Below are 14,348 nucleotides of genomic sequence, written 5' to 3' on the forward strand. Positions count from 1 at the left end.
CGATCGAGTAATTGATTCACTCGATTGAGAGGTTTGACCTTTATTCTGCGCGATCGAGTAGTTTGTTTTCACTGGATCGAGTGGTTTTAATGATTAGAATATTTTTACGCAATCTTTCAGATTTACCTTTTGGATATTTTGAGCCCTATCTTAGAATAAAAGAGGAATAGCGGAGAGGACGATCTATCTTCTCTTTTCTGGCACTTTACTCTTTAGACCTAAAAACTCTATTTCTTGGAATTCCTTTGTATTCGTATTTTCTTTTTTTTTTTTTTTTTGGTAGAAGGTAAGTTCTCATTAAGCTCATTAACCAACTATTACAAGCTAATACATATAATTTAGATACACTTCAACATAATGAAGCAATCCAATTAGCATCATTACTAGTACTAACTTTGCATGTAGCCAACCTAGACCGAATACAAGTGTGGATTTGTTGAATGATAACACTAGGTCTAACCAATACACCTTCCAATCTGGACTTGTTTCTTTGTTGCCAAATCGAATAGTAAACAGCCATAAATGCAGCCAGGCAAATATTCTTCATGAGTGGACTCCATTTCCTTCTGCCTACCCATATAATTCCATTAACAGTAGGAAAAGGGATGTGCAGCCATTGACACACCCCTTCCATAACCAAAATAGCATACCTGCATTTCTGAAACACATGAGAAGCGGTTTCCTGATCAGTGTGACATATGCAGCATACCTCATCAACACAAATACCATATTTGAACAGTTTTGCCTTAACATTTAGAGCATTTTTAAGCATCAGCCAAGCTAAGAACTTATGCTTTGCTAATGCCCAACTCTTCCAAATAAGACAAGCCCATCCTACTGGTTGCCTTTTAGGACGAAGCCAATCATACCCTGATGCAACCGTATAACCAGCATTCCCTGCAAGCCATTTTCCATCTGTGAAACCCTTCTGAAAGAGAACCCTAACCTTACAGATAGCTTTCCAATTCCCACTCATGTGAGCCTTGGGAGAATGGTTAGCCCAGCTTCCACCTTTCATATAAATTTGATGGACCCATTTGACCCATAAACTATCCGGCTTGCAATACAACCACCATACTAACTCCCCTACAGTAGCTCTGTTCCAATCAAAGCTATACTTAATCCCTAATCCCCCCTCATTATGAGGAGAACAAACCTGCTCCCAAGAAACCAGGGGAGACCTCATGTAAATATCAGTACCATCCCAGAGATAGTTCCTACACAGGCTATCAATTTTCTTCTGGACTCCTTTGGGGATTAAGAAAATATTGGCCCAATACGTAAAAAGGGATGTCAATACAGATTTGACTAACACCACCCTTCCTGCATAAGAAATCTTCCTGGCACCAAATGATCTAATCCTTTCCACTATTTTTTCAATCAACACCTCACAGTCAGCTTTCCCCAATTTACCAGCAGTAATAGGTACTCCTAAGTACTTGAAAGGCAGCTGTCCTTCCACACACCCAGAAATACTGATAATATAATCTTTAATCTGCCTTTGAACACCAGTGAAATAGATATTAGATTTTTGCTTATTCATCTGCAAACCAGAAGCTGCAGAGAAGGTGGCAAAAGACCTCAAAAGAACCATTACTGACTGTTGATCACCCCTTGAGAAGAGTAACAAATCATCAGCAAACATCAAATGCTGCAATCTGACCTTGCTACAAAGACAATGAAATCTGAAAGGTAGAATCTCAGTAGTAAAGGCAAGAACTCTAGACAAATACTACATGGCAATTGTGAATAATAGAGGAGACAAGGGATCCCCTTGCCTCAATCCTTGCTTCCCATGAAAGAAGCCAAAAGGTTCCTCATTTAGGACCAAGGAATAGGATGCAGTGGTCATACATTCTGATATGGTTGATGTCGTCACTCATCCAATCAAACACATTTATAATACTCAACAAACAACTAGTTAGCGGTAAGTCGAGGTCGATCCATGGGACGGTGGTTACTCAAATTATTCAATCTAATTATGGTTATGCTTGGGGTTGTCACAATTATAATGGGTTGATGATTCTAATCTAATAAAAGTGATACGTGCCTAATGTATAGTCTTTTTGGCCTATTTCAGCACGTATTTCTATGCATTTCTCTACTATTTTTATAGTATTTTGCCCCGAATTGGCTACTTTGGTGTATTTTGTCCTTTTTGTAGGAATGATCGCGGAAGTAGCGGAACCATGCTCTTTTCTGTCCTTTTTGCATGCATTTAGAGGAGACGGGACCATCCCAGAGTAAGATGTTGCACTTAGAAGTGTCTTTGCACGCTCTACGAGGCATTTTGATGAAGACGTGAGCTGAATTGAAGACCCAGGTGGTCTATCGAGCTGTTTGGTGGTCTATCGAGTGGTTCCCTAAGCTTCCCAAGGCTCGATCGAGTTGTTCCTTACTCGATCGAGTAAGAGGCACCTGACCCAGGCCTCGATCGAGAGACGTTGGTCGATCGAGGAGCTTCTGCTGAGCTGCTGGTCGATCGAGTAGTCTAATCTACTCGATCGAGAGGCTTTTGACGCTATGGGCTTTAATTAGCCGTGTTTGGTTTATTCTGCATAACACTTAGACTTTTCCTATTTAACCTATGATTACTAGGTTAATTAGGATCTCTTATCACTTTTTACTTAATCTTTTTACCTAGTATTCACTGCTATTTTTCCTACGTTACTCATTCCTTTCAACTGTTACTTGCGTTTTCGGATTTGCTTCACTTGGATTACGAGTTCTTTACGCCGGAATTGCTCGGATTGTAATTCTCTTTCCCTTTTAATAATAATTAACCTTCTATTGCTTTTTAATTCTTGTTCATGTTATTGTTTTTTACTGCCCTAATTTCTATTAGCCATCTTTATTATCATTTCATCATGTCATTTGCTGGGAACTTATTTGCTGTTAGATTAATTACGAGTATGAGTAGCTAATTTCCCTTCATGTTGGGATTAGGGGATCTGCGGTAGAATAATGACGACGTAGTAAATGAATTAGACGAACCTATTTAAGAGACTCTGTCACTATAGCAATATAACTGTAATCACCGACCTAGTTGAGTGCACGCTTCTATGTCACCTATTAAATTGGCTACAATTAATCCTGGATCGAAAGATTGGATTAAATAGGCCGCTATAAACAAAGAGACTACCCTAATGAGGACGAAAGTTAAGTTAGTGGTATTTTAGGGTGGGAAGTGGACCGAAAGGACCTTCTAATATCCGTCTCACAGTTAGTTCGTCTGAGTCATTTACTGCTAAGTTGTTGAACTACCGTAGTGAACCGAATTCCCGACATGCCTCTCTCTTATTGATAGTTTAATTCATTTCTTGCTTTACTGCTCTTCCCTTATTTCTCTTCTTTCAACTCCGTAGTTTAGAACCAAAAATTAATCAAACCCAATTGTTACCTTAGAATTAGAAATAGATAGCTGTAGTTACATTCCTCCCTGTGGATTCGATACTCGACTGCCTCTACTACATATTTAGTTGAGACCGTTAGGTTTTATTTTTGACAGGTACGCGACAGACGTGTCAAATTTTGGCGCCGTTGCCGGGGAGGCAATTGTTCCAATTACTAGCTGTTTTATTTTTAATTCTCCTTTTTAGTTTAAGGAACATCGTTCCTTAGACTGTTCTCATATCTTGTTTGTAGTTTCGTCTTATGCGCAGGTCGCAAGGTGGTCCACTACTACCTTTTGATCCCGAGATTGAGAGATCTCTACGTGTAAAGAGGAGACTAGCATTCGAGCAACAGGCTGAGGAAGTGTCTAGTTCTCGCAGTAGCTTTTACGAGAACGAGCTTTTCGTGGCCAATCCACCATCTTCTCCAGTTTCCAATTCATCAGCTGAATCTACCACTTTCCCAGAATTTCCCGAAATGGCCGAGGAAGCTACCATTGCTAGTCACTCCGAGCCCACCGCTGACAATCTTTATAAGGGGTTCGAACTGCCTGGAGATGCTAGGAAGTTCGAGCCTAAGCCTTCTTACATTAGCATGGTCGAGAAAAATCAGTTCGGGGGAGCTGCGAAGGAAGACGCGGCTCAACATATGGAGACTTTCATTGATTACTGCTGCTCCATACCACCTCCCACTGGCGTGACAGCCGACCAAATCAAAGAAACGATGTTCATTTTCTCACTCCGCGATGCTGCGCGGGAGTGGTACAGGGATTTGGACAAAGCTGCTCACGGCATAACAGATTGGAATTCGCTAGCATTGGCGTTTTATAAGAAATATTTCTCTGCTTCGAGAACCATAGCCATCAGAGCTCAGATAACCAGTTTCAAGCAGGGTCCCGACGAGAACTTTCACGAGGCATGGCTTCGTTTTAAGAAATTAGTACGGACCATACCACACCACGGTTTCGAGAAATGGAGTTTATGCAACCATTTTTACAATGGTTTATATGATGATCAGAGGGCTATATTAGATGCAGCGGCCAACGGTCGATTTTCTGACAACTTGGGGCCGACGAAAGGTTGGAAAATAATAGATGATTTGGCCACTCATAGGGCTGAATACGGGAATTCAAGAGGAAACCAAAGGAGAGCTGCTGAGTCCTCTTCAGTGGCTGCGTTAGAGGCCCTTACCGCTAGGTTCGACAAGTACGAACTAGGGGGAGCTCTCAAACCAGGGATGTACCAGGTTAATGCCATGACAGACGGTCCTTTCGTCTGTACGAGATGTGGGGTAGATGGACATGTCGCTGATTATTGTCCTAGTCCTTATGAGCAATGTGCTGCCTTTCAACACTACAGGCAAAACAACACTCATTATGAGCCGAATATCCACCCCAATCTGAGGTGGAGCAACCAGAACAACGTACTCAATCCCACCGCTCCTTCGAATCAGCAGCAGCCTTACATTCCGCCACATCAGAAGCAACAAGGCTATCAGAAGCCTCCGTCCTTCAACCCACCTAGCCACGGTTCATCTTCAAGTGGAGTGAGCGAAATGGGCGAGTTAAAATCTATGATGCAAGCCATTACAAAGCAGCTCCATGCAAGTGATCAACAAAGAAGCACAAGTGATCAACAGCGAGACGCGACCATAAAGGCACTTGAGACTCAAGTTGCCCAACTCGCCGCGAATCAATCCTCGAGGAAGCCAGGTCATTTACCGACTCAAAATGACAAGAACCCGAATGAGACGGTACATTTGATACAGTTGAGAAGAGGTCTCTCTTATGAGGGACCAGAAATGAAGAAATCAGACCTGGGAACAGCTGAAACTGATGATGAACAGTGTTCTGTTCAGAGAAAAGGACCTACGACACAGGAATTACTCGATCGACTGAAGTCTGGTGCTGAAACAGTTCGATCGAGTGGAATTGGTAAGGAAGCTGGTCGATCGAGTGAGCACAGTGCTCGATCGAATGGAAAGGAAGACAAGGTTGGTCGATCGAGTGGGGATGTTGCTCGATCGACCACAGTTGCTGAAGAAGGAGCTCGATCGAGTGAACACACTGCTCGATCGACTGATATTGTTGACGGGAAGCTTATTCGAGAGCCTGCTAGTGCTCGTTTAAGCGATGAATTACCAGAAAGGCCTCGTTCGAGAGGTAAGAAGCGTCCGAAGGATACTGAACTTGCTCCGGAAGACACTTTGGAAGCAAGAAACAAGGGACTCGAGATTCCAATTACGGTTCCCTTCCCGAGGCGGCTGCAGAACACCAAGATTAATCAACAGTTTAGCAAATTTGTTAAGCTGTTGAAGAGTTTGGAAGTTTCCGTGCCGTTCACTGAGTTGCTGACTAAGGTACCTTCTTACTTGAAATTTATGAAAGAGATTTTAGCACGTAAGAGGACCATTAACGATAATGAGACCGTGGCTTTGACTGAGATGGGGTCACCCTTATCTCAAAATAAGCTACCACTAAAGCAATCAGACCCGGGCAGTTTTTCGATCCCTTGTCACATAGGAATGAATTTGATTGATAATGCGCTATGCGATTTAGGCGCTAGCGTAAGTGTTCTACCTTTGTCTCTAGCTAAGAGACTTGGTGTGACAAAGCTGAGTTGCACCAATATGACTGTCCAGATGGCCGACCGTAGTCTATCACGGCCACTAGGAGTAGCAGAGGACGTACCTGTTAGGATCGGGAAGTTCTTTATTCCCGTTGACTTTGTCGTCCTAGATATCCCCGAAGATGTGCACACCCCTATCATTTTAGGGAGACCATTTTTGTCCACTGCCCGAGCAGTGATAGATGTCGGGGGGAAGACTTTGACCTTCCAGGTAGGGGATGAGGAGTTGACTTTTCGTCAGTCCCAATTCCGGAGGGCTCCCATGCAAGCTGAGCCTTGCAATGCCCTCTCTTCTGTTGACCCTATTATTGACACTCCAGATGAAAGTTTGGAGAATATTGCTATTATTGTTAACCCTCCGCCTCAGATTGAGAGCAACAAGGAGGAAAACTCGTCTGTTGTCCTTACTGCAGGTACAGATGAAGGCAAGAAAGGAGCAGTCAAAGGACAGGGTGGAACCATTGTCATTCAAACTGAAGCCAAGAAAGCCAAGGAAGCTGACAGAGCGACGAGAACAAAGACAGTTCGAACCTACATAGATTCGAACTATGTTCCTCCTCCTCTTAGAAATTCAAGTTCATGGAAGTCAAAAAGGACAGTCAGTATCGCAGAAGTGACGTCCTCCAGTCAGAAGCCCACGAAGGGGCTACTGACATCTGATGGGAATTAAAACGGGGAAATGCCCCGTGTAACAAAGTGTAATAGACAAGTTTTGAATTTTCTTTTGAATTCCTTTTATTACGTTTTAATTAGGACAATTAGTTAGGTATTCCTTTTAGCGCAGAATAAGACTATAGACTGTGTTCTGCACATTTGGTATTTTTGGGATATGTTTTATGCAGGTTTGGGGAAATGCACGCATTTCGAGGAAGAAAAGTTAGAATTCAAGGAAATATACACGAGGAAGTCCTCGATCGAGTACTTTTGTACTCGATCGAGTGAAAGATGGTTCGATCGAGTCGGCTGGCTACTCGATCGAGGATGACCAAAAAGAAACAAGTCGATCGAGAGGTGTTTCATTCGATCGAGTAAGGGGAACAGCAAAGACCTCGATCGAGTGACTTAAAATCACTCGATCGAGTGATATGAACAGGGACACGGGAGTTTTCTTTACTTAACTCCTTATTTCCATTTCATTTTCTAATTTTGCCCCTAATTTCTCCTAACACTCCCCTAATTGCGATTTCCTTTTCCCCCAATCCCCAATTTCTTACCCAAATTTATCAAATCAAACACCTACATTCTCTTGCTAGTTAATTAATCTTCCATAACCCCTTAATTTCCCCCTCTTTTGTGCTCGTTTTTACGGTTTTCAAAGGGGATTAGGGTTTGCGGTTTTCCAATTGAAAATCCGCCTTTGTTGCGTGTTGTTTGGAGTTTAATTGCTAATTTGTAGGTCAATCATCATCAAGTAAGTGTTCATTCAACCTCTTTGCATTTTATCTTCAATTATTTCGAATTTCTTTGAGGTGATTGATTAAGGGCTCGAAAAATTCCATGTCTAGTTGAATTTATTCAATTAATTTGTGTTTAATTGCCCTTGTTTAGCTTGATGATGATATTTTGGCAATTCCCCACTGTTTTTGTATGTTAATTTCGAATTTTGCGCGATTTCCGCGATTAGGGTTCCTGTGAGTCGAAGTTTATCGACTGTAAGACGGTTTTTATGCTGCCATGCTATGCCTAACTGCAGTTCTTGACTACCCTTTGCTGCTGTTATCTGTTTTCCCGTCCCCTATCGCCATTACTTGATGTACTTTATTAGGAATTTCGCGCTGTGAGTGGACATCCTTGACTGCCCAGAGCCATACATGTCTAAATTCTGGGTTCATGCTATTCTAGCCCTTTTGCAGTCGCGGTTTATCATATTATCGCCACCCACATGCTGCTATTCGAAATTTTTGAGGAATTGTTGGTATTGATTTCTGGAAGTCGATTCTTTTTCGACTAATAGGGCCATTCCATGCTGTCACATGTTGGTTAGCGGTTGTTTTAACCACGGTTAGCAGCTACCTCACCTTATTCATGCCCTTTGATGCTTTGCAGGATGGACGCGAGTTCCCTTTCTTCTACTAGCACGTCCTCCAGTTCTTCTGTGAGCGAGCAAGTGGCCCCTGCTGCTGCCACTAGCTCTGCCTTGGTTACCACTGCAGCATCTGTTTTACTTGTCTCAGCTGCAGGGACAGTATACGACGCACCTAGCTCGGCCGGGAGCTCGGCTCAGGCCTCACAGGCCATCACCACTACCAGGCCTTTCTCTTTACTGGACTGTGGACGGACGCCCCGTTTCCAGCAGCCTGGTATGCTGCCACCGAGACCACACCCAGCTAGCAGCTAGCCCTCACTTCCAGCCCGTCCGAGGTCGTTGTTACGGGAGAGGGCGCTATCGCACTGCACCGAAGATGCCCACGGTACGTTTCACTTCAGAGGCCCACCGGACACAGTTAGTTTCTTTACTTCGTTGCCCCCTCTCCTCTACCCGTTTCCTTGCGCGGACTGACCTAGAGACCCTAGGCATTTACGAGGAGGTCTGTAGTTTGTTGAACGGGACGGGTATGTCGGGTTTGATTACCATGCAGGAGGCTACCATTCGTACCCTTACCTACGAGTTTTTTAGCTCCTACTCTTTTGACACCGACTCTTACGCCGCTGACCACTCCAGCTCCTGCATTCACTTTCGACTCCGCAATGAGTCGCACAGCTGGTCTTTGGCCAAGTTTGGCCAGGTTTTAGGCCTAGTCAGTGACGGTCCCACCGCCCCACCTCGAGACCTCCTTCAGCCACTTTGGGCTGCGCTTACTCACACTCCCTTCCACTCACGGAAGGTAGCTCATGTTCACTTACCTGCGCCCCGTTACTACTTGCGTCTGTTAGGAGAGACTATTTTTGGGCGCCCTGAGTCCAACAACGTGACCAACACTGAGCTAGCGATTCTCGCGGGGTACCTCAACATTGACTATGGTACCCCGTTTGTTCTAAACATTGCCTATCTGGTAGCTCAGCATTGGAACGGGATTGGGACTCGGGTCAAGACCGCTATTGTCTGCGGCGGGCTAGTGACTAGGATCGCCCGCGACCTTTACCCCACTGACTCTTCACTCACTGCACCTGCTGAGGTGGATCAGCTTGACCTGGATGCCATGGCTGTCTTGACCTGGTTCCCAAAGGCGAAGGGGAGCGCGAGGACGTGGAAGATCTGTGGTTCCACGTCTGTTACCTTGCCGTGCTCTACCCTTCCGCCACTTTTACCGCTCTCCCTCGCCGCCGAGGGAGCGAGGCCACCTCCACCTACCTACCACCTTACCTTCACCCCTCCCTCCTCTTCCACTAAGAAGAGGAAGCGGGAGGCCGGAGCGTCTTCTAGCTCCCAGGCCCCGACTCAGGCTCAGGCTGGACCGACACCCACGCCTCAGCCTACACCTTCACTCACTCCACCCCCACTTGACCCTCCTTCTGGTTCGGCTTTTCCGGCCAATTTTGTCTGCCCTCCTGCTTTAGAGGCGCCCGAGGATATGTGCAGGTACCTTACTGAGATGAGGCGGGATATGGCTTTAGCTGTATTCCCGCTTTACGAGTTCCATATCCGAGCCCGGCGACCGATTCCAGAGGGGTGGCCGCATCCTTCCTTCTACCGATACCCAGCGGACGGGTACCCTCCGTCTTCTTCTGACTCAGAGGAGGAGCCGGAGGAGACAGCGGTAGCACGAGAGGTGCGGCTACGGGCAGAGCAGGCAGCGGCGAGAGCTGCCAGAGAGGACGCGAGTGATCCCCCGTTCATACCCAACCCGGAGGACCTGGTTGGAGGTGACGACTGAGTCTCCCCCTTGTTTGTTGCTGGTTTGGGGAGACTGTTTTGTTGAGCCGGAGTACCTGAGAGACGGCGGTGCCGACGACGAGTAGCTACTGGTCTACTCACTTCCCCAGTTTTCTGGCTGGTTTGGGGAAGTTCGTGTTTTGTATGTTTTCTTACTCTTTTATTTTCGTCTCCTTTGTTTTTATTTTATCGGTTGTATACCCCCATCCCCCATTTTTCTGCTGGTGTATGCTGGAGGACAACGAGGGCGTTGTCCGTTTTGGTTTGGGGAGGGTATTGCATCCTTTTGAGTCTGCATCTGCATTTGTTTTGCATTCACGTTTCATTTTTCAGTTTGCATTTGTTATTTATTATCAAAAATCAAAAAAAAAAAATTAAAAAAAAAAAAAAAAAAAAAATTGAAAATCCAAAAAAAATTAGAAAATTTCAAAAATTCAAAAAATTTCACGTTTATTTTTGCATTTAGGTTGAGTCGGAACGGTAGATTCCCGTGATGAAATTGCACTTAACTTGTCAATTCACTCGAGCCTTGCACTTTATTGATGGTTTTTAGCTTTGTCATACGCATAATCTACGAATTTCTGTTCAAATATAAGCTGACTGTTTAGACTTGACCTATAAACTGGCAAACTACTTAAAAATTCTGAGTTTTTAGAGCCCATAACTGGTGACATTCATGACCAGTTCATTAGGAATTTTGAGAGTAGTACTCCTTGCATAGCATGTTGTCTCATTTGCACATTTATGACATTCAATTTCTCGTCAAATGCACATATTCGGGTTTGTGGTTGGTGTCACATGCAGGGAGGGTCTTGCAATTCCCCTTCTTTATATATCTTCACCCATTTAGCTCCACTTTAGCCAAAACTTGCCTTTTTGACCCATTAGCTACACTCCAAACTGAGCCTGCCTAGTCAAGCTAGTTAGTTTGTCCTTTTGTGGTATGTGTTTCCATTGCAGTTTGGCCCGTCTTTCTTGTTGAGTTGGTGTTGTGTTAAGGGAGGAGGAAAGAAGAAAAAAAAAGCATTGAAAAAGAAAGAAAAAAAAAAACGTGAAGTAAGAAAAAAAAAAAGAAAAGAAAATGAAAAAATGAGATTCACGTGAACAAAAGAAAAAGAGAAAAATTGTGAAAAAATGATTGTCCCCTCTTGTCAGAGTTGAAAAGATGTTCGAAGATGTACAATCGACAAGAGGGTTGGTTGTTCCAGTTAGTTGTTTCAGACGATATGTTTAAAAAAGGGAACTTTGTGACCGTCTGACTCCTCTACTCTTATTCCATATCTTTTTTGAGGAGATTGTGCTTCCAGTCTAGTGAGTTTTGTGCCAAGTGAAGGGCACCTGTGTTAGTCTTTCAGTCAGTTTGAGATCCGGATGATTTACTATGGTCCTGTTAGGAACTAGCTTGACGCTTTTACCTCCACATTTCCATAACTTGTTTTGCCTTTTCTCACCTGAACCTCACTATTCCCATATTATTTGCAAACCCTCGGCTGTGACGGACATTGTTGGTTGGAGTGTGTGCATTAGTACTTGAATTGTCTTTCATTTTTGTTGCATGCATGCTATGTAGGTCGCAGTTAGGTGAGTGACTGTTTTTCTTCTCTCTTTTACATATAACATTTGCCCTTTGCTTCATGAGAGAAGAGTGACCACGTGAGAGTCCGGTTTGTTGGTCTTGCAAGGTCGATAAGTCACTTTATTTCGAAACGACTTATAATTCGTTTGCGTATTGACCGCCTAGCTTTAATCGTTGATTTTTGTTGCATTAAAGTGGTTCAAGTAGACAAGTTAAGCTAGCTCTGAGTTATCATTTCCGTTCCATTAGTTTAGTTTTGAGTTTACTCGAGGGCGAGTAAAGGTTTGGTTTGGGGAGATTTGATACGTGCCTAATGTATAGTCTTTTTGGCCTATTTCAGCACGTATTTCTATGCATTTCTCTACTATTTTTATAGTATTTTGCCCCGAATTGGCTACTTTGGTGTATTTTGTCCTTTTTGTAGGAATGATCGCGGAAGTAGCGGAACCATGCTCTTTTCTGTCCTTTTTGCATGCATTTAGAGGAGACGGGACCATCCCAGAGTAAGATGTTGCACTTAGAAGTGTCTTTGCACGCTCTACGAGGCATTTTGATGAAGACGTGAGCTGAATTGAAGACCCAGGTGGTCTATCGAGCTGTTTGGTGGTCTATCGAGTGGTTCCCTAAGCTTCCCAAGGCTCGATCGAGTTGTTCCTTACTCGATCGAGTAAGAGGCACCTGACCCAGGCCTCGATCGAGAGACGTTGGTCGATCGAGGAGCTTCTGCTGAGCTGCTGGTCGATCGAGTAGTCTAATCTACTCGATCGAGAGGCTTTTGACGCTATGGGCTTTAATTAGCCATGTTTGGTTTATTCTGCATAACACTTAGACTTTTCCTATTTAACCTATGATTACTAGGTTAATTAGGATCTCTTATCACTTTTTACTTAATCTTTTTACCTAGTATTCACTGCTATTTTTCCTACGTTACTCATTCCTTTCAACTGTTACTTGCGTTTTCGGATTTGCTTCACTTGGATTACGAGTTCTTTACGCCGGAATTGCTCGGATTGTAATTCTCTTTCCCTTTTAATAATAATTAACCTTCTATTGCTTTTTAATTCTTGTTCATGTTATTGTTTTTTACTGCCCTAATTTCTATTAGCCATCTTTATTATCATTTCATCATGTCATTTGCTGGGAACTTATTTGCTGTTAGATTAATTACGAGTATGAGTAGCTAATTTCCCTTCATGTTGGGATTAGGGGATCTGCGGTAGAATAATGACGACGTAGTAAATGAATTAGACGAACCTATTTAAGAGACTCTGTCACTATAGCAATATAACTGTAATCACCGACCTAGTTGAGTGCACGCTTCTATGTCACCTATTAAATTGGCTACAATTAACCCTGGATCGAAAGATTGGATTAAATAGGCCTGCTATAAACAGTAGACTACCCTAATGAGGACGAAAGTTAAGTTAGTGGTATTTTAGGGTGGGAAGTGGACCGAAAGGACCTTCTAATATCCGTCTCACAGTTAGTTCGTCTGAGTCATTTACTGCTAAGTTGTTGAACTACCGTAGTGAACCGAATTCCCGACATGCCTCTCTCTTATTGATAGTTTAATTCATTTCTTGCTTTACTGCTCTTCCCTTATTTCTCTTCTTTCAACTCCGTAGTTTAGAACCAAAAATTAATCAAACCCAATTGTTACCTTAGAATTAGAAATAGATAGCTGTAGTTACATTCCTCCCTGTGGATTCGATACTCGACTGCCTCTACTACATATTTAGTTGAGACCGTTAGGTTTTATTTTTGACAGGTACGCGACAGACGTGTCAAAAAGCAATAAACAAACAACAAAAGGAAAGATGTAAACAATTGATTAAAAATGCTAGGATATCATGGGGTCATAGGGGATTCATGGGAATTGATCATACAAACATGTTCTCAAATTATAAGCAAGCAATTATTGTTGTGATGGATTGAGTTGGGTTATATCTTACAATCCTAGGAAAGTTTGGGTCCCAGAGCCGAATCGATTAGATTGTACAACACCTACAAGTCGACTTAATCTTCCCTACTCAACAACATGCATGGTCTAATGACACTCGAGTTGGGTTATGTCTTACAAGTCTCATTGAAAAGATAAGAGATGATAGTAAATGCAAGGATTCATAGGCTTAGCATTTCATCAAACATAACATGTGCATGAGTTGAGATCAAAACAAGCAAGCAAATAAACCATGAAAGCATATTAATTTAAGCATGAATCATTCCCCATGTTGGTTTCCCCTAATTACCCATTAATCCTAGCTAAGTAGCTACTCACTCATAATCAAGTTTAACATGTTAATAAGGTTGTCAATCATACTAACAAAGCTAAACATGATGAACAAGTAAGAAAGATTAACAATAATTAAAACAAGGATTAAGAGAATTATACCTATGGAGATTCCAAAATAATAATGCAAAGAATAATAGAAGAACTTGATGATTGATGGAAGGTTGTCAATCTCCCAATAAACCCAATAATCTTCTAATTACCCAATAATAAACTTGAATTACTCAATAATAAACTTGAACAATGATTAAAGGAAAGATTAATGTATAATTTGTGGAAAGATTAAATGATAATCTATTCTAATCTACTACTAATCTAATCTAAGGAAGGATTCCTAATATGAAAACTTGATGGTTTGATTATTACAAATGGGGTATTTATAGTGGAAATTAGGGAGGATGCATTAGGGTTAACTAAGGGCTAAACTAGTAATTACACTTTTTAAGTTGAGCAAGGAGGACCCGGTATTTTTCGAGAGAAGGGCTTCTTTTTCGTAGCTTGGAGAAGACAATTCGAGCTGTGAAGAAATCCGGGCGTCCAAGGGTGAAGACGGGCTGATTTGTAGTTCACGTAGCAAGGGAAATCTCCCTGTCCAGGAATACGTCTGTCCCGAGCGAAATAAGGGCGTCGTGGGCTTCAACCCGAGCG

At 42.9% G+C, this 14,348-nt stretch overlaps 1 protein-coding gene across 1 annotated transcript; it reads right to left on the reverse strand.

The window, feature by feature from the left end:
* Positions 1–349: 349 nt before the first annotated feature.
* On the reverse strand, positions 350–1,594 carry LOC141639737 (uncharacterized). The gene has a single exon (XM_074448785.1). The coding sequence runs from the start codon at positions 1,592–1,594 to the stop codon at positions 350–352; it is 1,245 nt and encodes a 414-aa protein (XP_074304886.1).
* Between the last annotated feature and the right edge of the window lie 12,754 nt (positions 1,595–14,348).

Source organism: Silene latifolia, unplaced genomic scaffold (genome assembly GCF_048544455.1).
Source record: "Silene latifolia isolate original U9 population unplaced genomic scaffold, ASM4854445v1 scaffold_57, whole genome shotgun sequence".
In the NCBI taxonomy this organism is placed as follows: Eukaryota; Viridiplantae; Streptophyta; class Magnoliopsida; order Caryophyllales; family Caryophyllaceae; genus Silene; species Silene latifolia.

Coding starts and splice junctions, on each gene's coding strand:
- LOC141639737 (XM_074448785.1), bottom strand. CDS start 1,594: ATGGTTCTTTTGAGGTCTTTTGCCACCTTCTCTGCAGCTTCTGGTTTG.